This window comes from Nerophis lumbriciformis, linkage group LG12, assembly GCF_033978685.3.
Source record: "Nerophis lumbriciformis linkage group LG12, RoL_Nlum_v2.1, whole genome shotgun sequence".
NCBI lineage: Eukaryota > Metazoa > Chordata > Actinopteri > Syngnathiformes > Syngnathidae > Nerophis > Nerophis lumbriciformis.
In genome coordinates, this window is record NC_084559.2 from 10,430,646 (window position 1) to 10,458,297 (window position 27,652).

The 27,652-nt window shown below is 44.2% G+C and overlaps 1 protein-coding gene across 1 annotated transcript in view; it reads right to left on the minus strand.

Annotated features, from left to right (window-relative positions):
- galnt9 (polypeptide N-acetylgalactosaminyltransferase 9) overlaps window positions 1-27,652 on the minus strand; it is a 331,066-nt gene that overhangs the window by 118,127 nt on the left and 185,287 nt on the right. Inside the window, exon 6 of the mRNA XM_061985891.2 lies at window positions 7,295-7,412. Within this exon, the coding sequence (XP_061841875.1) occupies window positions 7,295-7,412 (118 nt within the window). The remainder of the gene's footprint in view (window positions 1-7,294; window positions 7,413-27,652) is intronic.

The following is a 27,652-nucleotide window of genomic DNA, read 5'->3' on the forward strand; positions in this document are numbered from 1 at the left end:
CGTTACCCCATACTCTCTGAGCACTCCCCACAGGACTTCCCGGGGTACACGGTCGAATGCCTTCTCCAAGTCCACAAAGCACATGTAGACTGGTTGGGCAAACTCCCATGCACCCTCAAGGACCCTGCCCAGAGTATAGAGCTGGTCCACAGTTCCACGACCAGGACGAAAACCACACTGTTCCTCCTGAATCCGAGGTTCGACTATCCGGCGTAGCCTCCTCTCCAGTACACCTGAATAGACCTTACCGGGAAGGCTGAGGAGTGTGATCCCACGATAGTTGGAACACACCTTCCGGTTCCCCTTCTTAAAGAGAGGAACCACCACCCCGGTCTGCCAATCCAGAGGTACCGCCCCCGATGTCCACGCGATGTTGCAGAGTCTTGTCAACCAAGACAGCCCCACAACATCCAGGGCCTTAAGGAACTCCGGGCGGATCTCATCCACCCCCGGGGCCTTGCCACCGAGGAGCTTTTTAACTACCTCGGCAACCTCAGCCCCAGAAATAGGAGAGCCCACCACAGATTCCCCAGGCTCTGCTTGGGGAATTTAATTCTGTCTCTGTTTGATTATTTGCCTTTTGTCTTGTTTAATAGATGTCATCAGTGTTTGAACCTAAGCATCTTAAGATTCCCATTTGATTACAAGGGACGTTAAAGGTTCGCTCTCAAGCATGTCACATGGTGACACGCTCAGGCATATGTTTAGAGCCAAAATGGTTCCATTTGGTTTTATGCGTTGAATCTCAAAACCAATTTATTCACCAAGTCTTTGCCTCACATGAAGCATTAATTTTGATTCTACGCAGCAGCAAGATGGCCTTTGGGTTGGCTGTAAATCTGCATAAATGTTATTTTTGCCTGTACTTCAAACTGAGAAATTCTAGCTTTTTCACATTTAAATCCTGGCTCATGCTGATGCCATTGGGTTTTTTTGTATCTTAAGATAGCGCCCATTGGGAAAAAGAAAAGGATAAGCGACTTGCGAAACATCTTTATGAGATATGAACAGTGAAACAAATGAGTACTACTCATTAAAATGTTGTTAATTCAAATGTTTATATTTCTAATCATGCATTAGTTATTTTGTCTGATTTATTTATTTTCAAAACTTCCTTTCTCAGAAATGCATCAATACCATACTTGCCAACCTTGAGACCTCCGATTTCGGGAGGTGGGGGGTTGGGGGGCGGGGGGCGTGGTTGGGGGCGTGGTTAAGATATATATATATAAGAAATACTTGACTGTCAGCGAATTCTAGCTATATACATATATATATTTTATTACATATATATATATATATATATATATATATAGACAGACAGACAGAGCGACTCCAAAACCAACAAAGACTGTAACTGTCGAAAGAAACCTAATTGCCCTCTCAACGGGGGGTGCTTACAAACATCAGTTGTCTACCAATCTAAGGTAACACGCAAGGACATTAACACATCCGACACATATGTAGGATTAACCGAGGGAGAATTCAAAACCAGATGGAACAATCACAAGGCTTCTTTCAGGAACAAAAACCTGCGAAATACCACAGAACTCAGCAAACACATTTGGGACCTCAAAGACAATAATGTTGAATATTCAATAACATGGCAAATTCTTGCATCCAGCACACCTTACAATAGTGGTAATAAAAGATGCAACCTATGCTTGAAAGAGAAACTGTTTATTATTTACCGTCCAGACCTGTCATCCCTCAACAAGCGCAGCGAAATTGTAACAGCATGCCGCCATAGACGGAAACACCTCCTAGGTAACACATGAGCCAATCACCACGCCCCTAGGCCAGCCTGTACCCACCCACTCTGTGCCCTATATAAACCATGGTATGCGAATGCTCCCATTAAAATCTCCTGATGATTGAGGGTACCCCCCCTCATGAAACAGGCCTGTAGAGATGAAATAGTCTTGTGATTTTTTTTCCCCACACATACATATATATATATATATGTATACATATGTATATATATGTATATATATAAATAAATAAATAAAAATTCAGTGTTCATTTATTTACACATTTACACACACATAACACTCATCTACTCATTGTTGAGTTAAGGGTTGAATTGTCCATCCTTGTTCTATTCTCTGTCACTGTTTCAGAACACACACATTATACAAATATACATTATAAAATCAATAAGAAAACGGGAGCTCTAATTTGGGAGTCTGAGATAGGATCAGAAGTTCCTATATAAACATTGCGCACTCACGTCGCCTTTTTGTATTGATTACTGCAGCTGTGCACTGGATTAATTCACAAATACAAACTACAACTCACAAACACTTTAGAGTGAGGCTCCACCATCAGAATGTGTACTTAAACTTATAAAGATCACATGGATATTATTCAGTGAGTTGATTCACCAAAACTAACCTGTTATACAGGAGGAAAAAGCACACAGGACGTTTCAATTGTTCACAGACTGGTCGCGCTCATCAGAATGACAAGACACTTCCGGTCTGCAGGTGATTGCATTCAATTGGGAAGAAACGCCCTACTGCCCCCTACTGACCAATGTGAGTACTGATAAATGTGTAATGACAGCTCCAAAAACGAATTCAACGCACAAAATAAAATAAATGAATCAACACAAAAGTGTGACACATTATGGGTGGGTCACATATGCATATACAGTAGATGGCAGTATTGTCCTGTTTAAAAGTGTCACAACATTGCTGTTTACGGCAGACCAACTGCTTTACGGGGGACGGAAACTTGACTGCTGTTGTTGTGTGTTGTTACCGCGCTGGGAGGACGTTAATGGAACTGCCTAACAATAAACCCACATAAGAAACCAAGAACTCGCCCTCCATCATTAGCTGTTTATATTGTGGGAAAGCGGACGTGTGAACAGGCTGTCAACACGTCACTCAGGTCCGCATGGAGCTGGAGGGGGCGTGGCCTCCAGCTCCGCCTGAATTTCGGGAGATTTTCGGGAGAAAATTTGTCCCGGGAGGTTTTCAGGGGAGAGGCGCTGAATTTCGGGAGTCTCCCGGAAAATCCGGGAGGGTTGGCAAGTATGATCAATACGTCCACCTAAGGATTGTTTTTTCGTTGATTAAGGTTTGTGTGTAAACAGTTGTGTAAATAACACACACAACTTTCAAAGTTGGCTGGGTAGTTTTCAAAAGCTGGTTTTATTAAAGTTGGTGGACATCTTCACATTGGTTTGTTAATAATAATTAAAAAAAAAACATCAAAACATGTACACTGCACATTATTTCCCAAATTTTTTATTTCTATAAATATCACAAATTTTAAGAGATATTTATTTACCAAAACCAAAAAATAGTGAAGTTGGCACGTTGTGTAAATGGTAAATACAAATAAAATACAACAAATCCTTTTCAACTTATATTCAATTGAATAGACTGCAAAGACAAGATATTTCATGTTCACACTGAGAATTGTTTTAATTTTTTTTGCAAATTAGAATTTAAAGGCAGCAACACATTGCAAAAAAGTGGTCACAGGCATTTTTACCACTGTGTTACATGGCCTTTCCTTTTAACAACACTCAGTAAACGTTTGGGAACTGAGGAGACACATTTTTGAAGCTTCTAAGGTGGAATTCTTTCCCATTCTTGCTTGATGTACAGCTTAAGTTGTTCAACAGTCCGGGGGTCTCCCTTGTGGTATTTTAGGCTTCATATTTTCAATGGGAAGCCACGCTGTTGTAACACGTGGCTTGGCATTGTCTTGCTGAAATAAGCAGGGGCGTCCATGATAACGTTGCTTGGATGGCAACATATGTTGCTCCAAAACCTGTATGTACCTTTCAGCATTAATGGTGCCTTCAAAGATGTGTAAGTTACCCATGCCTTGGGCACTAATACACCCCCATACCATCACACATGCTGCCTTTTACACTTTGCGCCTATAACAATCCGGATGGTTCTTTTCCTCTTTTCGACGTCCACAGTTTCCAAAAAAATGTTGAAATGTGGACTCGTCAGACCACAGAACACTTTTCCACGTTGCATCAGTCCATCTTGGATGAGCTCGTGCCCAGCGAAGCCGGCGGCATTTCTGGGTGTTGTTGATAAATGGCTTTCGCTTTGCATAGAGCTTTAACTTGCAATTGCAGATGTAGCGACCAACTGTAGTTTACTGACAGTGGTTTTCTGAAGTGTTCCTGAGCCCATGTGGTGATATCCTTTACACGCCGATGTCAGTTTTTGATGCAGTACCGCCTGAGGGATCGAAGGTCCGTAATATCATCTCTTACGTGCAGTGATTTCTCCAGATTTTCTGAACCTTTTGATGATATTACAGAGCGTAGATGGTAAAATCCCTAAATTCCTTGCAATAACTGTTTGAGAAATGCTGTTCTTAAACTGTTCGACAATTTGCTCAGGCATTTGTTGACAAAGTGGTGAGCTTCGCCCCATCCTTGTTTGTGAATGACTGAGCATTTCATGGAATCTACTTTTATACCCAATCATGGCACCCACCTGTTCCCAATTAGCCTGTTCACCTGTGGGATGTTCCAAATAAGTCTTTGATGAGCATTCCTCAACTTTCTCAATCTTTTTTTGCCACTTGAGCCAGCTTTTTTGAAACATGTTGCAGGTATAAAATTCCAAATGAGCTAATATCGGCAAAAAATAACGTTTACCTTTTTGAACGTTAAGTATCTTGTCTTTGCAGTCTATTCAATTGAATATAAGTTGAAAAGGATTTGTTGTATTCTCTTTTTATTTACTATTTACCGTATTTTCCGCACTATAAGGCGCACCTAAAAACCACAAATTTTCTCAAAAGCTGACAATGCGCCTTATAACCCGGTGCGCTTTATATATGGATAAATATTAAGATTCATTTTCATAAAGTTTCGGTCTCGCAACTTCGGTAAACAGCCGCCATCTTTTTTCCCGGTAGAACAGGAAGCGCTTCTTCTTCTACGCAAGCAACCGCCAAGGTAAGCACCCGCCCCCATAGAACTGGAAGCGCTTCTTCTTCTACTGTAAGCAACCACCCGCCCGCGTAGAAGAAGAAAAAACGCGCGGATATCACCGTACGTTTCATTTCCTTTGTGTGTTTACATCTGTAAAGACCACAAAATGGCTCCTACTAAGCGACAGGTATCCGGTTCATGAAAAGACGCAATCTCTCCATCCGCACACGGATTACTATTTCACAGCAACTGATATTCCTGTGAACCGCACTGTGGATACAACGGGAGCACGTACGGTGAATATTCGCACCACAGGGAATGAGAAGTCATCCTTCACTGTGGTTCTAGCTTGCCATGCTAATGGCCAGAAACTTCCACCCATGGTGATATTCAAAAGGAAGACCTTGCCAAAAGAGACCTTTCCAGCCGGCGTCATCATAAAAGCTAACTCGAAGGGATGGATGAAGAAAAGATGAGCGAGTGGTTAAGGTAAGTTTAAGTTTACGCGAAGAGGCCGGGTGGCTTTTTTCACGCAGCTCTGTCCATGTTGATATACGTATGTTTGTGATTGCACATTTGCGTACATTTTGGGAGTGAACAGAGTTGTTAGAACGCTGGTTTTTAATATATTATTAAAGTTTGACTGACCTATCTGACTGTTTTTTTGACATTCCTTTAGCGCAGTTAGATGCGGCTTACAACACCGGGCGGCTTATAGGTGGACAAAGTTTTGAAATATGCCGTTCATTGAAGGCGCGGCTTATAACCCAGGGCGCCTTATGGTGCGGAAAATACGGTACACAATGTGACAACTTCACTGCTTTTGGGGTTTGTATTTTACATCATTCACTTTACATCATAATCTTAATTTTAGCATGAATAATTATATTTTGACTATTCTAGTTTAATATGTTAAATGTTATGTTAAATACATATTCAAATAAGATTTTTTGGTTTTCCACATAGAAAATCTTGTTTAAGGATTCTACAACATCTTGTTTAAGAATTGCAAGTTAAATAATGTTTTTTTCTCCAGAATAAATACAATATTTCTATCCTAAAAGTCTTGCTAATTTCTAGATATACAAATCTTAATTTAGGACGCCTTATCAAATATAATTACCAAACAAACCGACACTTTCAATAGTTTTAGGTATTTTTTCCCCCCTAAAATAGTCTTTTTTATTTTATATTTCCTCAGCTCTGTTTTTGCAGAGCATGATTTGTGTCGGAAAAGTTCCAATACTTTTTATTAATTAATACTGTTGTATTCGTCAATGTGAGGGGCATCATCTACTCCGGGCCAGATGATCTAGAAGCATGTCTACAAAAAGATCTTGAGTGCATGAAGAGTTGTGAGTTGTGGCAGGACCATGACCATGACCCTGAGCATTTGACCGTTCTTGGTAAAAAACAAACAAAAAAAACATGACTGTGCTGATTGGTAAAATCAATGCGGTGATCAAGGAGACCCATTTTGAAGACTTGGATGACAACAGAGTGTAGAGAATGCATATATGTTCAAGAGTTATTTCTTTATTCAAAGCCATGTTTGGATCATCTAGTACTTTTCATTTGTATATTCTACTAGTTTCTCTCTTTGTCTTCAGATTGTCTGTTTAGTGTCTTAACCCTTGGAATGTGAAAAACAACACCCACTCTTTCCTTCTCAGTGTTGCAAGGGGGAGAGATGGGGGTTTTCTTTGTGTGCAAAGGAGTTGGCTTTTCCGTTGGAATGCCAGATCAACTAGAGTAGCCGATATGAATGTATTAGTTATGTTGACCTCCTAAAGCTTTAGTAAAACTTGAAAATATTCCAATTCTGTCTAGATGATCTTTCTTACTCAGCATATATGTCATCGTAAGAACATGGGATTGACCAGTAACTTAGATTCCCTGGGAGGAAGAACTGGTCTGACGCAACAAGAGTTAAGGAGGATCATAGAAAAATCCTTCCAACAGTCCACGTAGGACTCCAGGGGGATTCATTCGAAGGGGAAAACTTGTAGACCAGATTTGAAATACATATTTTGCCACACCAGTCCATGAACTATTCACTACACACCTTCATTTGTTTTTAATTTAAACACAATCTGCTATGTCTATACAGCAGCTGTGATGCAATCTGTACATTAAAAAGTAATCTAAAGAAAAAAACAACAACACTTCTTCATCATGTTGAGAGTCTTGTATCACGTAATGTTTGAATGAGGTCTGCATTGTCCGTCTTTACTTCTAGAAGCTGCCACGACTTCTCCATTCTACTTTTTATTCCATTCAAAATCATTTACTGTCTTTATCGCAAGTTTTTCCATCAAAGCTTCCTCCAAGAGTGAATTGATTCAAAGTAAACTTTTGATGAAAATCGAACCTTACCCGCATGCCGAGCTCAATGTTCTCCCCTCCGTAGACCTCCATACCAGGATCCAGCAGACCGATCTCTCCAAAGTAATCACGATCCACCACAAACGAGCAGCCAATCATTGCAGGCGTTCTGGAAGAGAGAAGACAGACAACATTTGTGTCTCATTGTGCTAAAAACCTTGAACCAGCGGATCCTCCGACCAAATATCTATGTTCTAATATTGATTCTCAAATTAAAATATTGATACTTTTGATACTAAAGTTATTTCAGATAATGGACAGTATATCTTGTAAAGTAACAAAATCATTGCGATGTTGTCTTAATGAGAAATGATGAGTAGGAAAAATACTGTATATATACAGGTACTAGAGATGCGCGGTTTGCGGGCACAACCGCGGAGTCCGCGGATTATCCGCGGATCAGGCGGATGAAATTTAAAAAAATAAGATTTTATCCGCGCGCAGGTCGGGTCGGGCGGATTAATTAGATATTTTATTTTTTTATTTTTTTTTATTTTTTTTTTGCGGGTGGCAGTTAAACCAATTCGGAAATATATATACATAGTTAAATGTTGTTACCCACATACGAAAAACGAGCAGGCACCTGCTGCATATGCCACAACAGAAGAAAAAAAAAGAAAAGAGATGGACACTTTTACGGAGCGGAGAAGGGACGCCTCGCCGGGGTCCGGGACCGAGGCCCCTTCCCCCGAGAGGGCCCCACCTGGAGCCGTAGCTGAGGCGATCCGCAAGAAGGGCCCGACGCACGTCCAGGGTCACTACCGCGCCCACCGCACCGACACCCCGCCTCGTCCGCCTTCGCTGCGGCCGGCGTCACGCGCAGCAGGTAAGCAGCTTACCTGCCCGCCACCCCCGTGGCCGGGGGCTCGTAACATGGGTCACTCCGCGCGCTCCGCCCGCGCAGCTTACCTGCCCGCCACCCCTGTTGCCGGGGGCGCGTAACAGGGGTCACTCCGCGCGCAGTGCGCTCACGAAAGGGGTGGGGCTCACCCTGGTTTATATAGAGAGCAGGACGGTGGCCATGGAAGTCGGAACCCGCTAAGGAGTGTGTAACAACCCACCTGCCGAATCAACTAGCCCTGAAAATGGATGGCGCTGGAGCGTTGGGCCCATATACCCGGCCGTCGCCGGCAGCGAGACGCGCTTGGAGGTGCGCTCAGCGCGGCTCCCATATGATTGCGCACTGGTGTGCGTCTGGGTCGTGACAGCGTGGCACGCGAAAGTCTGTGCTGCATTGGATCAGTCTCCTTTCTTTAACAGGCAAAAGCTTTATAACCTCACCATACCTGCCAACTTTTGAAATCAGAAAAACCTAGTAGCCAGGGTCCAAGGGCCGCAGGCCCCGGTAGGTCCATGACAAAGTCCTGGTGGAGGGTTCAGGGCTTTGCCCCCCGACGCAAAATGATTATTAGCATTCAGACAGGTTAAAATGTTGCTAAAACCATCACTTTTCTATCAGTCACAGTGACTTTTCAAAACAAAAATATTACAGCAAAAATCATATGGGTTGATTGGCATGTTTATTATGTAAGCTTACTTCAATAGTTTGAAATTATTTTGACAGTTAATGCCAGTTATCCTGTCAACCTTTCACAAGATTTCAATTTGTTAATTGAAAGTATAAACAGTATAAACACTTTTTACAGTAAACAAATGGTAAAACAGTACTAAACAATTCCATTAAAAAAAAAATTGGTGTCATTATTAACTTTCTGTCCAAGCTTGTATAATCTACTGCCTTGTTCAATTGTAAAAAATATTCTGTGCCTAAAATTCACATTTCTATCACAATGATCATACTGTAAACATGGTAAGCTAACTTCATTAAAATTAATAGTCCTGTCAATAGCATGGAATTACAATTCAAATGTAGTTTTTTTGTAAGCCTTTCAAAAGAATTCAAAATATGAAAAATTAATGAAAATTAATTTAAGCCATCAGACACTTGAAAAGTGGCACATCACATCTCTAATGTAATCATTTTAACTTTTCAACAGAAATAGCACTGCAAAAATATTAAGGACATACTTCTGTATTTTGGTAGTTATGCTGTCAACATTTAACAAGATTTCTTCAACTTGGACTTGAAAGCATAAATAGTATAAACACTTTTAACAGAATGTCGTGCTGTGAAATACAGCCGACAGGATTGCGCACCAAACACGAAGCAAGGCCAAAGTGCACGCGCGCATGGTGCAGGAGAACAAAGGACTTCTTTCAATTAAGGTTTGTGATAAACCATCAAACTCATTCGTTAAAAGGACTCTATAGTAATATAAAGCGAATTTTTCTGGACATTATCATGCAAGAAAAGTTTATTTTTGGGACCGCGATCACCGTGTAATGATTTTTAAAGGTTGCATTACAAACATTTAACTGTCCCATGTGATCAGCCAGTGCGATTGGAAGTCCATGCTCAATTATTGCCTCCGTAAATAAAACTTCGGGCGGGTGCGGGCGGATGGCGGGCGGGTGCAGTTCTGATCAAACGTTACATCGGGTGGATGGCGGATGGTTGACGACTTTCTGACGCGGTTGCGGATGAAATAAATTGCCTATCCGCGCATCTCTAACAGGTACACTATATTGCCAAAAGTATATGGTGTCGGAGGCAGATATTTACATATATCCGAATTTAAGTTGTACTTCTTCCATTTCTTTGTCATATTTGAAAACAGCTCGTGTTTTCCACTTCTTCTCTTGATGCTCTGTCAGCAAGCAAACTGTGTGTGTTAACCTTGAGTTCTTTGGAATGTATTATGGCTAGGGAGGCGTTGTGCTTGTGTTATGGCTAGGGAGGGGGAAGGAAAGAGAGGTTTTTGGCGTTGGGAAGACAGACCATTTTGGGAGGCGCGATAGAAGGTTCTAGGGTTAGACTGGTCTCAATCAAAATGTATATTGGCAAAGCTTTGAGAATATACAACAAAATACCTATTCTGACTCTGGTGGTTTTTCAACTCAGCTTTAAGTGTCGGAAAGAACTTGGGAGCGAATTGTGACTTGAATTCCCTGGGAGGAACAACTGGTCCAAAACGCAACAATGGCCACCCATCCAAATGATGAGAATCAGGTGTCCTAATCACTTGGCCCGGCCACAGGTGTATCAAATCAAGCACTTAGGCATGGAGACTGTTTCTACAAACATTTGTGAAAGAATGGGCCGCTCTCAGTGGTTTCGAGCGTGGAACTGTCATAGGATGCCACCTGTGCAACAAATCCAGTCGTGAAATGTCCTCACTCCTAAATATTCCCAAGTCATCTGTCGGCTTTATTATAAGAAAATGGAAGAGTTTGGGAACAACAGCAACTCAGCCACCAAGTGGTAGGCCACGTAAACTGACAGAGAGGGGTCAGCGGATGCTAAAGAGCATAGTGCAAATACTTTCTGCACAGTCAGTTGCTACAGAGCTCCAAACTTCATGTGACCTTCCAATTAGCCCACGCACAGTACGCAGATAGCTTCATGGAATGGGTTTCCATGGCCGTGCAGCTGCATCTAAGCCATACATCACCAAGTCCAATGCAAATGCAGTGGTGTAAAGCATGTCGCCACTGGACTCTAGAGCAGTGGCGACGCCTTCTCTGGACTGATGAATCACACTTTTCCATCTGGCAATCTGATGGACCAGTCTGGGTTTGGAGGTTGCCAGGAGAACGCTACATTTCGGACTGCATTGTGCCGAGTGTGAAATTTGGCGGAGGAGGAATTATGGTGTGGGGTTGTTTTTCAGGAGTTAGTTCCAGTGAAAGGAACTTTGAACGCTCCAGGATACCAAAACATTTTGGACAATTCCATGCTCCCAACCTTGTGGGAACAGTTTGGAGCGGGCCCCTTCCTCTTCCAACATGACTTTGCACCAATGCACAAAGCAAGGTCCATAAAGACATGGATGACTGAGTCTGGTGTGGGTGAACTTGACTGGCCTGCACAGAGTCCTGACCTGAACCTGATAAAACACCTTTGGGATGAATTAGAAAGGAGACTGAGAGCCAGGCCTTCTCCACCAACATCAGTGTGTGACCTCACCAATGCGCTTTTGCAAGAATGGTGGACATTTCCTATAAACACACTCCGCAACCTTGTGGACAGCCTTCCCAGAAGAGTTGAAGCTGTAATAGCTGCAAAAAGGTCATGTTGAACCCTATGGGTTAGGAATGGGATGGCACTTAGATTAGATTAGATTAGATTTATTGGTCCCCTTGGGGAAATTCATTGTCACTGCCGTACATTTAAACACTAGACATTACACATCACACAAAAAAAATAAATAAATAAATAAATAAATAACAAAAAGACATCATACATGACTAACACACATTTACTTCAAGTTCATATGTGAGTCAAGGCAGGTGGCCAAATACTTTTGGCAATATAGTGTATTTTAAAGGTGGTTTGCTGCACATTAGCCATGTTTATTTGGTGGACCACCGCTTTCTTTTACTTCCGTTCAAAAGTCACGTGACTGAATACAACCTATTGAGGATATTATTTTACGGAGTGTACTTACTCAAGGCGCATCTTTCTTGCAAGAAGAATATAGCAACCCACTTTCTAGAATAAAAACATCACAGTTGGGTACACTGAATAAATAGAGTGCTTTTTATGGGTCTTTGTCCCAGAGCACTTAAGATGTGACCTGACAGATAATAGTGTTAAAAAGTAAGCCTGGGGACCGCAAGGTTGCGGAGTGTGTTTATAGGAACGTTTGACCATTCTTCCAAAAGCGCATTGGTGAGGTCACACACTGATGTTGGTGGAGAAGGCCTGGCTCTCAGTAGAGATGCGCGGATAGGCAATTATTTCATCCGCAACCGCATCAGAAAGTCGTCAACCATCCGCCATCCACCCGATGTAACATTTGATCAGAACCGCATCCGCCCGCACCCGCCCGTTGTTATATATCTAATATAGACGATGCAAGGCATTAGTGAGGTTATAAAGCTTTTGCCTGTTAAAGAAAGGAGACTGATCCAATGCAGCACAGACATTCGCGTGCCACGCTGTCACGACCCAGACGCACACCAGTGCGCAATCATATGGGAGCCGCGCTGAGCGCACCTCCAAGCGCGTCTCGCTGCCGGCGACGGCCGGGAATGGGCCCGACGCTCCAGCGCCATCCATTTTCAGGGCTAATTGATTCGGCAGGTGGGTTGTTACACACTCCTTAGCGGGTTCCGACTTCCATGGCCACCGTCCTGCTGTCTATATCAACCAGGGTGAGCCCCACCCCTTTTGTGAGCGCACTGCACGCGGAGTGACCCCTGTTACGCGCCCCCGGCAACAGGGGTGGCGGGCAGGTAAGCTGCGCGGGCGGAGCGCGCGGAGTGACCCCTGTTACGAGCCCCCGGCCACGGGGGTGGCGGGCATATGCTGCATATGCCACAACAGAAAAAAAAAAAAAAAAGAGATGGACACTTTTACGGAGCGGAGAAGGGACGCCTCGCCGCGGCCGGCGTCATGAGCCGGCCGCGGCGAGGCGTCCCTTCTCCGCTCCGTAAAAGTGTCCATCTCTTTTTTTTTTTAAATAAACTCCGCGATTGTGCCCGCAAACCGCGCATCTCTAGCTCTCAGTCTCCGTTCTAATTCATCCCAAAGGTGTTATATCGGGTTCAGGTCAGGACTCTGTGCAGGCCAGTCAAGCTCATCCACACCAGACTCAGTCATCTATGTCTTTATGGACCTTGCTTTGTGCACTGGTGCACAGTCATGTTGGAAGAGGAAGGGGCCCGCTCCAAACTGTTCCCACAAGGTTGGGAGCATGGAATTGTCCAAAATGTTTTGGTATCCTGGAGCATTCGAAGTTCCTTTCACTGGAACTAAGGGGCCAAGCCCAACTCCTAGAAAAAAACAACCCCACACCATAATTCCTCCTCCACCAAATTTCCCACTCGGCACAATGCAGTCCGAAATGTAGCGTTCTCCTGGCAACCACCAAACCCAGAATCAAACCAAATCCATCAGATTGCCAGATGGAAAAGTGTGATTCATCATAATAACTGGGATTTATATAGCGCTTTTCTAAGTACCCAAAGTCGCTTTACATGTAGAACCCATCAATCATTCACACCTGGTGGTGGTAAGCTACTTTCATAGCCACAGCTGCCCTGGGGTAGACTGACGGAAGCGTGGCTGCAATTTTGCGCCAACGGCCCCTCCGACCACCACCTATCATTCATCATTCAATTCACCGGTGTGAGTGGCACCGGGGGCAAAGGGTGAAGTGTCCCGCCCAAGGACACAACGGCAGCGATTTTTGGATGGTAAGAGGCGGGGAGCGAACCTGCAACCCTCAGGTTTCTGGCACGGTTGCTCTACCCACTACGCCATGCCGCCCATCAGTCCAGAGAAGGCGTCTCCACTGCTCTAGAGTCCAGTGGTGACGTGCTTTACACCACTGCATCACACGCTTTGCATTGGACTTGGTGATGTATGGCTTAGATGCAGGTGCTCGGCCATGGAAACCCTTTCCATAGAGCTCTCTGCGTACTGTGCGTGGGCTAATTGGAAGGTCACATGAAGTTTGGAGCTCTGTAGCAACTGACTGTGCAGAAAGTCTTTGCACTATGCTGACCTCTCTGTCAGTTTACGCGGCCTACCACTTGGTGGCTGAGTTGCTGTTGTTCCCAAACTCTTCCCTTTTCTTATAATAAAGTTGACTTTGGAATATTTAGGAGCGAGGAAATTCCACGACTGGATTTGTTGCACAGGTGGCATCCTATGACAGTTCCACGCTGGAAATCACTGAGAGCGGCCCATTCTTTCACAAATGTTTGTAGAAACAGTTTCCATGCCTAAGTGCTTGATTTGATACACCGGGGCCAAGTGATTAGGACACCTAGTTCTCATCATTTGGATGGGTGGCCAAATACTTTTGGCAATATAGTGTATCCGAGTATGCAAGGGGCCTAAATCTTACCACAAAAAGTAGATACAAACTTGGGAAAAGCATGGAAGCCTACAACTTATTGGAGCGTGGCTGAGTCAAGGAAACTGGTTGGTTGGTTGGTGTCAGTTTATTTGGAACATGCGTACAATTTTAATGTCATATTTTCAGCTGTTTCATTGCAGCATGTCTTAAAATGCTACCCCTTTTCGTATCATAGCAGTTTTAAAGGGGAACATTATCACAATTTCAGAATGGTTAAAACCATTAAAAATCAGTTCCCAGTGGCTTATTATATTTTTCGAATTTTTTTTCAAAATGTTACCTCATCTACCGATCTCAAGCGTGGTGGAGGAGTACAAATGTGCCAAATCAAGGCTGGAAATGACTCTCACAGAATCCCGGGACCCATTCGTCAGAGGTGCTGCTCCAACCCTAGCGGCAGGGAGGAAATGGAATCCATCTGCAGCAGTCACAGTGGCAAAGACTGCCCTCAGACACCGGGATATAGTGGGGCATGTCCAATATGGCAGAGGGGGCCTTGGTTTGGAAGCAACAACACCCACGTGGCAAAAGGCAACTGCAACCGAACGGCGGCACATGGTGGTGGAGGAAGTGCGCCACCAGGAGGAAGCAGCCAGGCGTGCCAAGGCAGTCTCCCAAGCCCAGCAGGGCCGCTGGATAAGGTGGGAGGGCGTGGAGAAGAGAACAATCACGTGGAACGAAATATGGAGCATGGAGTCTAAAAGACTAAGTTTCATCATTAGAGCCACATATGATGTCCTGCCCTCTCCAACCAACCTACATCTCTGGTATGGAGAGGACCCAGCCTGTCTCCAGTGTACAGCCCCAGCAACCCTCAAACAAATCTTGGTTGGTTGCAAGACCAGTCTGACTCAAGGGAGATACACCTGGTGCCACAACCAAGTACTGAAGTGCTTGGCTGCCGAACTTGAGAACAAGAGAGTAGTCACCAATGCCATGCCTCTAAATGCTCAGGCTACCTTCCCACACAAAACAACTTTCATCCGGGAAGGAGAGAAACGGCGGACCAAGCCATCACCTCCAGACTTAGGCCCACTGAACGCAGCCCGAGATTGGGAAATGCGGGTAGACCTCAGCCAGAGGCTTATCTTCCCACCCGAAATTGCAGCAACCAGCCTGCGCCCAGACCTGGTCCTCTGGTCCATGTCCTGCCGCCGTGTCTTCATCGTTGAGCTAACGGTCCCATGGGAGGACGCCGTCGATGAAGCATTCGAACGGAAGAGGCTGCGATATGCCAACTTGGCAGCTGAAGCAGAGGCAAGGGGCTGGGACGTGAAGGTGTGGCCAGTGGAGGTGGGCTGTAGAGGCTTTGTAGCCAGTTCCACCACAAGGCTCCTGAAAGAAGTAGGAATCAGAGGACAGGCCCAACGCAAGGCTATTAAAGAACTTGCCACCGCAGCAGAACGGAGCAGTCACTGGCTGTGGCTGAAGCGCAGGGATGCAGCATGGGCTGCCAAATAACCACGTGGTGCCACCATGCGACACACACCCAGGTCTGATCAGCCTGTGGTGGGCCAACCTCGGCAGAGGGTGTCTTGTGATAAATGGCCGAAACGCCCAATGACGTCGGGGAACACAACTGAAGATGTGTTGTACTGGTGGCACCACATGATTATTGCCAAACTCCACCCCACCCAAGAGGACATCTCCAACCCCATTTAATTGTTGTGCTGAATATTTAGGGATCTTTAACAACTAGTCCTATTAAGAATCCTGCAGACATACCCTCATGTCAGCCGGCCAGGGAAGCTAGGGTCGATATTCTTCTCTTGATCATCTTGGGACGGTGTGAGCCAAGACATCCAGGAGGGTTTAGCTCGCTCGTCTGCGGGAACAAACTGCCGCCATTGCTTGCCGTGCTACCGAGGACCTTTGTCCCTGAATTGCTCACACACTCCGGCAGATTCAATGGGGGTCTGGCGGCAGATTTCTTTGACTTTATCGTTGGAAATGCATCTGCTTTGAGTGTCGCAGGATATCCACACATTCTTGCCATCTCTGTCGTAGCATAGCTTTCGTCGGTAAAGTGTGCGGAACAAACGTCCGATTTCTTGCCACTTTTGCATCTTTGGGCCACTGGTGCAACTTGAATCCGTCCCTGTTCGTGTTGTTACACCCTCCGACAACACACCGACGAGGCATGATGTCTCCAAGGTACGGAAAACAGTCGAATAAACGGAAAATAACAGAGCTGATTTGACTCGGTGTTTGAGAAAATGGCGGATTGCTTCCCGATGTGACGTCACGTTGAGACGTCATCGCTCCGAGAGCGAATAGTTAATTCGCCAAAATTCACCCATTTAGAGTTCGGAAATCGGTTAAAAAAATATATGGTCTTTTTTCTGCAACATCAAGGTATATATTGACGCTTACCGTATTTTCCGCACTATTAGCCGCACCTAAAAACCACAAATTTACTCAAAAGCTGACAGTGCGGCTTTTAACCCGGTGCGCTTTATATATGGATTAATATTACGATTCATTTTCATAAAGTTTCGATCTCGCAACTTCGGTAAACAGCCGCCATCTTTTTTCCCGGTAGAACAGGAAGCGCTTCTTCTTCTACGCAAGCAACCGCCAAGGTAAGCACCCGCCCCCATAGAACAGGAAGCGCTTCTTCTTCTACTGTAAGCAACCACCCGCCCGCGTAGATGAAGAAAAAGCGCGCGGATATACCGTACGTTTCATTTCCTTTGTGTGTTTACATCTGTAAAGACCACAAAATGGCTCCTACTAAGCGTCAGGGATCCGGTTCATGAAAAGACGCAATCTCTCCATCCGCACACGGATTACTATTTCACAGCAACTGATATTCCTGTGAACCGCACTGTGGATACAACGGGAGCACGTACGGTGAATATTCGCACCACAGGGAATGAGAAGTCATCCTTCACTGTGGTTCTAGCTTGCCATGCTAATGGCCAGAAACTTCCACCCATGGTGATATTCAAAAGGAAGACCTTGCCAAAAGAGACCTTTCCAGCCGGCGTCATCATAAAAGCTAACTCGAAGGGATGGATGAAGAAAAGATGAGCGAGTGGTTAAGGTAAGTTTAAGTTTACGCGAAGAGGCCGGGTGGCTTTTTTCACGCAGCTCTGTCCATGTTGATATACGTATGTTTGTGATTGCACATTTGCGTACATTTTGGGAGTGAACAGAGTTGTTAGAAAGCTGGTTTTGAATATATTATTAAAGTTTGACTGACCTATCTGACTGTTTTTTTGACATTCCTTTAGCGCAGTTAGATGCGGCTTACAACACCGGGCGGCTTATAGGTGGACAAAGTTTTGAAATATGCCGTTCATTGAAGGCGCGGCTTCTAACCCAGGGCGCCTTATGGTGCGGAAAATACGGTACATAGGTCTGGTGATAATGTTCCCCTTTAACCAATTTGTTTGTTGTCTATTTGTGACACAACAGTGAATAAAGAAATGAATATACAATGAGTAAGGAAATACTTAAGGTCGTCAATGACTATTCGAGAATCAAAATAGTCGTTATTTGCAGCCCTAAGTTTTAATGATATGTCTCCCGTAAGACATTCAGATAAAACCCATTGAAATTGGAACAAACAAAAACAATTAAAGCTGCAAGCAGCGTTGGTCGGGCCCGCGTATTTGGCAGGTGCTCGTCCTAAGTGTCCCAATACTTTTGTCAAGTTTTAGTCCCAAGTGTCCCAATACTTTTTTCAAGTTGTAGTCTTAAGTGTCCCAATACTTTTGGCCAGTGTAGGTGTCCCAATACTTTTGTCCAGTGGTAGTCCTAAGTGTCCCAATACTTTTGTCCAGTTTTAGTCCTAAGTGTCCCAATACTTTTGTCAAGTAGTTGCCATAAGTGTCCCAATACTTTTGTCCAGTGTAAGTGTCCCAATACTTTTGTCCAGTTTTCGTCCTAAGTGTCGCAATACTTTAGTTCAGTGGTATTCGTAAGTGTCCCAATATTTTTTTTCCAGTGTAAGTGTCCCAATACTTGTGTTCAGTTTTCGTCATAAGTGTCCCAATACTTTTGTCTACTTGTAGTCCGAATTGTCCCAATACTTTTGCCTTGTCTGCATTGTGTGGGCACGCTGGTGCTTCCTGCTTTTAAGCAGCCTTCTTGAAAAAACAGCAGCATCAGCGCAGCGGCTCTTTGAAGGGTCATAAAATCAAAACCGGAGCCGGTATTAAAACTCTTTCGATAACTTTTAATCAAAAGCGGTTCCATCTCTCTCCTGTGTTAGTTTGAAGCCGAAACGACAAACACGCTCAGAGGAGATAATGTTTGAAGAAAGGTGACCGGTTTTTACAAAAATGTTGTGTTGAAGGGGGAATAGCAAACTTCCTGTAGAATTTTGCTGGTGGTTGTCAATTTATGAAATGTAGGTCTAAGTCAGACCTACGGAGAGGTTTTTGTTTCATGTCTCTCCGACCTTCCCAGTGGGAGTTACAGGCAGTTTTGTCATTTTTTTCTTCCGAGGAGCAGTTTTTTTCTCCGTTTTATTCAAAAATTGCTCTACAGCGCAATTTTTAAATTTGGGGTTAGGTTTTTTCATTAGATCGCAATTTTTGCCAGTCCTGATGTGTGCGTTCAGTTTGGTGAGTTTTGAAGCATGTTAAGGGGGTCAAATTACAGCTCAAAGAGGCAAAAGTTACTGTTTTTACTCAAATCTAGTGTTGAAGGGGGAATAGCAAACTTCCTGTAGATTTTTGGCCGAGGAAATAAATTAATTAAATTTAAGTCTAAGTGAGACCTACATAGAGGTTTTTGTTTCATGTCTCTTACAACATTCGTACTGGGAGTTATAAGCAGTTTTCTTTCTAGGAGCAGTTTTTTGTCCGTTTTATTCAAAAATTGCTCTACAGCGCAATTTTTAAATTTGGGGTTAGGTTTTTTCATTAGATCGCAATTTTTGCCAGTCCTGATGTGTGTGTTCAGTTTGGTGAGTTTTGAAGCGTGTTAAGGGGGTCAAATTACAGCTCAAAGAGGCAAAAGTGACTGTTTTTACTCAAATTTAGTGTTGAAGGGGGAATAGCAAACTTCCTGTAGATTTTTGGCCGAGGAAATAAATTAATTAAATTTAAGTCTAAGTGAGACCTACATAGAGGTTTTTGTTTCATGTCTCTTACAACATTCGTACTGGGAGTTATAAGCAGTTTTCTTTCTAGGAGCAGTTTTTTGTCCGTTTTATTCAAAAATTGCTCTACAGCGCAATTTGTAAATTTGGGGTTAGGTTTTTTTTTTATTAGATCGCAATTTTTGCCAGTCCTGATGTTTGCGTTCAGTTTGGTGAGTTTTGAAGCGTGTTAAGGGGGTCAAATTACAGCTCAAAGAGGCAAAAGTTACTGTTTTTACTCAAATTTAGTGTTGAAGGGGGAATAGCAAACTTCCTGTAGATTTTTGGCCGAGGAAATAAATTAATTAAATTTAAGTCTAAGTGAGACCTACATAGAGGTTTTTGTTTCATGTCTCTTACAACATTCGTACTGGGAGTTATAAGCAGTTTTCTTTCTAGGAGCAGTTTTTTGTCCGTTTTATTCAAAAACTTCTCTAGAGCGCAATTTTTAAATTTGGGGTTAGGTTTTTTCATTAGATCGCAATTTTTGCCAGTCCTGATGTGTGCGTTCAGTTTGGTGAGTTTTGAAGCGTGTTAAGGGGTCAAATTACAGCTCAAAGAGGCAAAAGTTACTGTTTTTACTCAAATTTAGTGTTGAAGGGGGAATAGCAAACTTCCTGTAGATTTTTGGCCGAGGAAATAAATTAATTAAATTTAAGTCTAAGTGAGACCTACATAGAGGTTTTTGTTTCATGTCTCTTACAACATTCGTACTGGGAGTTATAAGCAGTTTTCTTTCTAGGGGGCGCTTGAGCACAATTTTGAGTTTTGGGGTTTGGTTTTGCCGTATATTACTGATGTGTGTGTAAAATTTGGTGAGTTTTGAAGCATGCTAAGGGGGTCAAATTACAGCGCAAAGTTGCGGAATGATAATAATAATTAAAGCTGCAAGCAGCGTTGGTCGGGCCCGCGTATTTGGCAGGTGCTAGTCCTAAGTGTCCCAATACTTTTGTCAAGTTTTAGTCTGAAGTGTCCCAATACTTTTGTCTAGTGTACCTACCTTGTCTGCATTGTGTGGGCACGTTGGTGCTTCCTGCTTTTAAGCAGCCATCTTAAAAAAACAGCAGCGCAGCAGCATCAGCACAGCGGTTCTTTGAAGGCTCATAAAATCAAAACCGGAGCAGTTATAAAAACGCGCTTCTGTAGTTTTAATCACAAGAGTTCAATCTCTCTCCTGTGTTAGTTTGAAGCCGAAACGACAAACGCGCTCAGAGGAGATAGTTTTTGAAGGAAGGTGACCGTTTTTTACAAAAATGTTGTGTTGAAGGGGGAATAGCAAACTTCCTGTAGATTTTTGCTGGGGGTTGTCAATTTATGAAATGTAGGTCTAAGTGAGTCCTACGGAAAAGTTTTAGTTTCATGTCTCTCCGACCTTCCCAGTGGGAGTTACAGGCAGTTTTGTCATTTCTTTCTTCCGAGGAGCAGTTTTTTCTCCGTTTTATTCAAAAATTGCTCTACAGCGCAATTTTTAAATTTGGGGTTAGGTTTTTTTTATTAGATCGCAATTTTTGCCAGTCCTGATGTGTGCGTTCAGTTTGGTGAGTTTTGAAGCATGTTAAGGGGGTCAAATTACAGCTCAAAGAGGCAAAAGTGACTGTTTTTACTCAAATTTAGTGTTGAAGGGGGAATAGCAAACTTCCTGTAGATTTTTGGCCGAGGAAATAAATAAATTAAATTTAAGTCTAAGTGAGACCTACATAGAGGTTTTTGTTTCATGTCTCTTACAACATTCGTACTGGGAGTTATAAGCAGTTTTCTTTCTAGGGGGCGGTAGAGGGCAATTTTGAGTTTTGGGGTTTGGTTTTGCCGTATATTACTGATGTGTGTGTAAAATTTGGTGAGTTTTGAAGCATGCTAAGGGGGTCAAATTACAGCGCAAAGTTGCGGAAGAATAATAATAATAAAACCTTACAAATTCAATAGGTCCTTATGTCCCATTGCATAAGGACTCCCTTTGGGAGTCCTTATACAATGGGCCATGCGGGCCCTAAAAAAACAGTTCATAAGGATTATGGCCATGACGAATGTCTGTGATTAATCATCGGAATGATTGTGAGACAGCTGTATGTGTGCTTTTTATTCCTAGCCTTTTCTGCTGATTGTGTTCATACAAGCAGAAAAGGGCATAGAACAAGTTTTTAAATGGCCACCCAGCTTTGGTTGTTGATGGGCAGAAAGCTTGCGGAACAAGTGGGGGAATGATTTCCAATAGAAATCCACGCAGGCGAAACACTTTACCCTTGAGGCAATGTGTCTGTGCGCAGCTGCTAATAGAGAACATGAAGCCCTTCTGCATTGCCAGCGGCTCGTCTTATCTGACTTACTTACTATATGTGCAAATGTTGAAGTAGAACATGATTTTGAGAACCACACATGACAAATACCACATACAAGCGTCCAAAATCTGGCCTGGGAGAAGTCCCAAGTTAAAACAAACAAAAAAAATATGTATATATACATATACATATACATATATATACATATATATATATATATATATATATATATATGGGGGTGGATGAGATCCACCCGGAGTTCCTTAAGGCTCTGGATGTTGTGGGGCTGTCTTGGTTGACAAGACTCTGCAACATCGCGTGGACATCGGGGGCGGTACCTCTGGATTGGCAGACCGGGGTGGTGGTTCCTCTCTTTAAGAAGGGGAACCGGAGGGTGTGTTCCAACTATCGTGGAATCACACTCCTCAGCCTTCCCGGTAAGGTCTATTCAGGTGTACTGGAGAGGAGGCTACGCCGGATAGTCGAACCTCGGATTCAGGAGGAACAGTGTGGTTTTCGTCCTGGTCGTGGAACTGTGGACCAGCTCTATACTCTCGGCAGGGTCCTTGAGGGTGCATGGGAGTTTGCCCAACCAGTCTACATGTGCTTTGTGGACTTGGAGAAGGCATTCGACCGTGTACCCCGGGAAGTCCTGTGGGGAGTGCTCAGAGAGTATGGGGTAACGCACTGTCTTATTATGGCAGTTCGCTCCCTGTATAATCAGTGTCAGAGCTTGGTCCGCATTGCCGGCAGTAAGTCGGACACGTTTCCAGTGAGGGTTGGACTCCGCCAAGGCTGCCCTTTGTCACCGATTCTGTTCATAACCTTTATGGACAGAATTCTAGGCGCAGTCAGGGCGTTGAGGGTATCTGGTTTGGTGGCTGCAGGATTAGGTCTCTGCTATTTGCAGATGATGTGGTCCTGATGGCTTCCTCCGACCAAGATCTTCAGCTCTCACTGGATCGGTTCGCAGCCAAGTGTGAAGCGACTGGGATGGGAATCAGCACCTCCAAGTCCGAGTCCATGGTTCTCTCCCGGAAAAGGGTGGAGTGCCATCTCCGGGTTGGGGAGGAGATCTTGCCCCAAGTGGAGGAGTTCAAGTACCTCGGAGTCTTGTTCACGAGTGGGGGAAGAGTGGATCGTGAGATCGACAGGCGAATCGGTGCGGCGTCTTCAGTAATGCGGACGCTGTATCGATCCGTTGTGGTGAAGAAGGAGCTGAGCCGGAAGGCAAAGCTCTCAATTTACCGGTCGATCTACGTTCCCATCCTCACCTATGGTCATGAGCTTTGGGTCATGACCGAAAGGACAAGATCACGGGTACAAGCGGCCGAAATGAGTTTCCTCCGCCTAGTGGCGGGGCTCTCCCTTAGAGATAGGGTGAGAAGCTCTGTCATTCGGGGGGAGCTCAAAGTAAAGCCGCTGCTCCTCCACATGGAGAGGAGCCAGATGAGGTGGTTCGGGCATCTGGTCAGGATGCCACCTGAACGCCTCCCTAGGAAGGTGTTTTGGGCACGTCCGACCGGTAGGAGGCCACGGGAAAGACCCAGGACACGCTGGGAAGACTATCTCTCCCGGCTGGCCTGGGAACGCCTCGGGATCCCCCGGGAGGAGCTGGACGAAGTGGCTGGGGAGAGGGAAGTCTGGGCTTCCCTGCTTAAGCTGCTGCCCCCGCGACCCGACCTCGGATAAGCGGAAGAAGATGGATGGATGGATGGATGGATGGATGGATATATATATATATATCAGTGACGTGCGGTGAGGTTGATGGCTGGTGAGGCACTGACTTCATCACAGTCAGATTTACAAACATATGAACCCTAAAGAGTATCTTATTCACCATTTAAAAGCTCATACCAGCATTCTTCCCTGCTTGGCACTCAGCATCAAGGGTTGAAATTGGGGGTTAAATCACCAAAAATGATTCCCGGGCACGGCGCCGCTGCTGCCCACTGCTCCCCTCACCTCCCAGGGGGTGATCAAGGGTAATGGGTCAAATGCAGAGGGCAAATTTCACCACACCTAGTGTGTGTGTGACAATCATTGCTACTTTAACTTAACTTTAACTTTATGCATACAAACTGTAGCACACAAAAAAGCACATTTAATTAAAAAAAAGGTTATTATGGTCTTACCTTTACTTATAAGTGTGGGAACAGTGGTGTTGGTGTTGGAGGAGTTGTGAATGAATGAAATATGAAATCCGTGCTGCAGTCTGCAGGTGTCCCTAATGTTGTGTCCCTGCAGTCGTTCACGGCTCCTCCGGCGCGAGCAATGTTGTTTTTGCACTTTTTGGCTTCTTGTTAAGTTTTTTTTGGGTGGATTCGGTCTTGCACGTGGAGGGTTTGGGTGTGGGCTTTGGTTGGTGTGGCGCTCTCGTCGGGGGGTGCATTAACCGGCACCAGGAGGCGGGATTACTGTGAGCCTCACACAGTGCGTCTTCGCAGCAGTTTTATGATCGCTCAGCACAAGAAATACTTTACACACATACAGTTGTTGACAAAATACACTGTACATTATATACCTCAGCTAACTAAACTATGGAAATGTATAATATAGTTCATATAGCAATACGGTCTCACTGCACAGCAGGCCAGCAGTTAGCCGAGTCATTGCGCAATCCATGTTGAGGCACTGAGTGACGTGCCTCAACTGGCTGCTGATCACCGCACCGTCTCTTCTCAGTATTTGAACAGCAAATGTGAAAATTCAGCGATTTTGAATAACAATAATCTAAAACTGGTGAAGTTAAATGAAAAATAACAATTTAATACATTTTATTTCTTTTTAAAAAATGTTTCTTTCCATGATGGCACGTGAGGCCCCACCTCACCTGCCTCTAGTGACTGCACGTCACTGATATATATATATATATATATTATATATATATATATATATATATATATATATAGAAACCAGATAAAATATACAAAACCCAAAACCAGTGAAGTTGGCACGTTGTGTAAATCATAAATAAAAACAGAATATATCCATCCATTCATTTTCTACCGCTTGTCCCCTTTTAGGGTTGCGGGGGGGGTCGCTGGAGCCTATCTCAGCTGCATTCGGGCGGAAGGCGGCGTACACCCTGGACAAGTCGCCACCTCATCGCAGAAAACAGAATACAATGATTTGCAAATCCTTTTCAACCTGCAGTATATTCAATAGAATAGACTGCAAAGACAAGATACTTAACGTTCAAACTGTTAAACTTGATTTTTTGCATTCCAAATTTGATGCCTGCAACATGTTATAAAAAAGCTGACACAAGTGGCAAAAAAAGGCTGAGGAAGTTGAGAAATGCTCATCAAACACTTATTTGGAAAATCCCACGGGTGAACAGGCTAATTGGGAACAGGTGGGTGCCATGATGATATAAAAGCAGCTTCTATGAAATCATTTACAAACAAGGATGGGGCGAGGGTCACCACTTTGTCAACAAATGCCTGAGCAAACTGTCGAACAGTTTAAGAACAACACTTCTCAACCAGCTATTGCAAGGCATTTAGGGATTTCACCATCTACGCTCCGTAATATCATCAAAAGGTTCAGAGAATCTGGAAAAAAAATCACTGCACGTAAGCGGCAAGGCTGAAAACCAACATTGAATGCCCTTGACCTTCGATCCCTCAGGCGATACTGTGTCGATCATTGAGTTCCAGTTTTGGCTTGACAATGACACCACATGCTATACAACAGTCAAACTCAAATACAGAGTGGGCCAAAATTTAAAACTTAACAAAGACGCGGGCCAAGGTTGAACAAATTAACCTTTTAATAGGGACCCAAACAAGTTTTGCATTGAATATTGAACAAGCAAGGCTTATATAACTTTATAGTGACATGCAAAATCCAGTTTCAAAAAATAATATTAATAATTAACAATTATCAATGGCATATCAAATACAATTTAAATAAAAATGGAATGCCTCTTTTCTATTTGCAGCCTTCTGAGGTAAATATCAACATTAACTTTTTCCACAGGCTAATAAATTTGAAAATAAAATAATGAATAAAACAACCATTCAGGACTTTAAACTGCTCAGTTTGCAACACACTGATCTAATCTGATGTGCCCAAGCCAGATACCTGGCATCTTTTCTGGGATGCTAGTTCATTAATGTCAGGGCTCAGGCTTTGAGCTGAGGCAACCCTCATTATTGAACGAAGGTGTTCATCAGTCATTATATTTCGTATTCCACAGTCTTGGGGGCGTGCCTTACAGGCACTGCTTTTAACGTCCTCTACGAGCTGATGTCACGTCCGCTTTTCAACCCTTCTAACAACCCGCCCAGTCGCAAGATATTCAACTAACTCATTTGTATACTCTAGCCTTTAAATAGACCCCCCTTTTAGACCAGTTGATCTGCCGTTTCTTTTCTTTTCTCCTCTGCTCCCCTCTTCCTTGTGGGGGGGGGGGGGGCGGGGGGGCACAGGTCCGGTGGCCATGGATGAAGTGCTGACTGTCCAGAGTCGGGACCCGGGGTGGACCGCTCGCCTGTGCATCAGCTGGAAACATCTCTGCGCTGCTGACCCGTCTCCGCTCGGGATGGTGTCATGCTGGCCCCACTATGGACTGGACTCTTACTATTATGTTGGATCCACTATGGACTGGACTCTCACACTATTATGTTGGATCCACTATGGACTGGACTCTCACACTATTATGTTAGATCCACTATGGACTGGACTCTCACACTATTATGTTAGATCCACTATGGACTGGACTCTCACACTATTATGTTGGATCCACTATGGACTGGACTCTCACAATATTATGTTAGATCCACTATGGACTGGACTCTCACACTATTATGTTAGATCCACTATGGACTGGACTCTCACACTATTATGTTAGATCCACTATGGACTGGACTCTCACAATATTATGTCAGACCCACTCGACATCCATTGCATTCGGTCTCCCCTAGGGGGGTGGTGGGGGGTTACCCACATATGCGGTCCTCGCCAAGGTTTCTCATAGTCATTCACACCGACGTCCCACTGGGGTGAGTTTTTCCTTGCCCTTATGTGGGCTTTGTACCGAGGATGTCGTTGTGGCTTGTGCAGCCCTTTGAGACACTTGTGATTTAGGGCTATATAAATAAACATTGATTGATTTATTGATTTATTGATTGATATGAGCGGCTCCTGTACGCACACACACGTGAATGCAACGCATACTTGATCAACAGCGATACAGTTTACACTGAGAGTGGCCGTATAAGCAACTTTAACATTGTTAGAAATATACGCCACACTGTGAATCCACACCATACAAGAATGACAAACACATTTTGGGAGAACATCCGCACAGTAACACAACATAAAACACAACAGAACAAATACCCAGAACCCTTTGCAGCACTAACTCTTCCGGGACGCTACAAGGTGTGTGTGTGTGTGTGTGTGTGGGCGGGAGGTGGGGGGGGGGGGGGGGTATGGAGGTAGCAGGGGTGATATACACCCCCGCTACAACCCACACACCTTGTAGCGTCCCGGAAGAGTTAGTGCTGCAAAGGGTTCTGGGTATTTGTCCTGTTGTGTTTTATGTTGTGTTACTGTGCGGATGTTCTCCCGAAATGTGTTTGTCATTCTTGTTTGGTGTGGATTCACAGTGTGGCGTATATTTCTAACAATGTTAAAGTTGCTTATACGGCCACTCTCAGTGTAAACTGTATCGCTGTTGATGAAGTATGCGTTGCATTTACGTGTGTGTGCGTACAGTGGGTTGTAGCGGGGGTGTATATCACCCCTGCTACCTCCATACCCCCCCCCCACCTCCCGCCCACACACACACACACACACACACCTTGTAGCGTCCCGGAAGAGTTAGTGCTGCAAAGGGTTCTGGGTATTTGTTCTGTTGTGTTTAAGTTAAAGTACCAATGATTGTCACACACACTGGGTGTGGTGAAATTTGTCCTCTGCATTTGACCCATCCCCTTTGATCACCCCCTGGGAGGTGAGGGGAGCAGTGGGCAGCAGCAGTGCCGCGCCCGGGAATCATTTTTGGTGATTTAACCCCCAATTCCAACCCTATGTTTTGTTA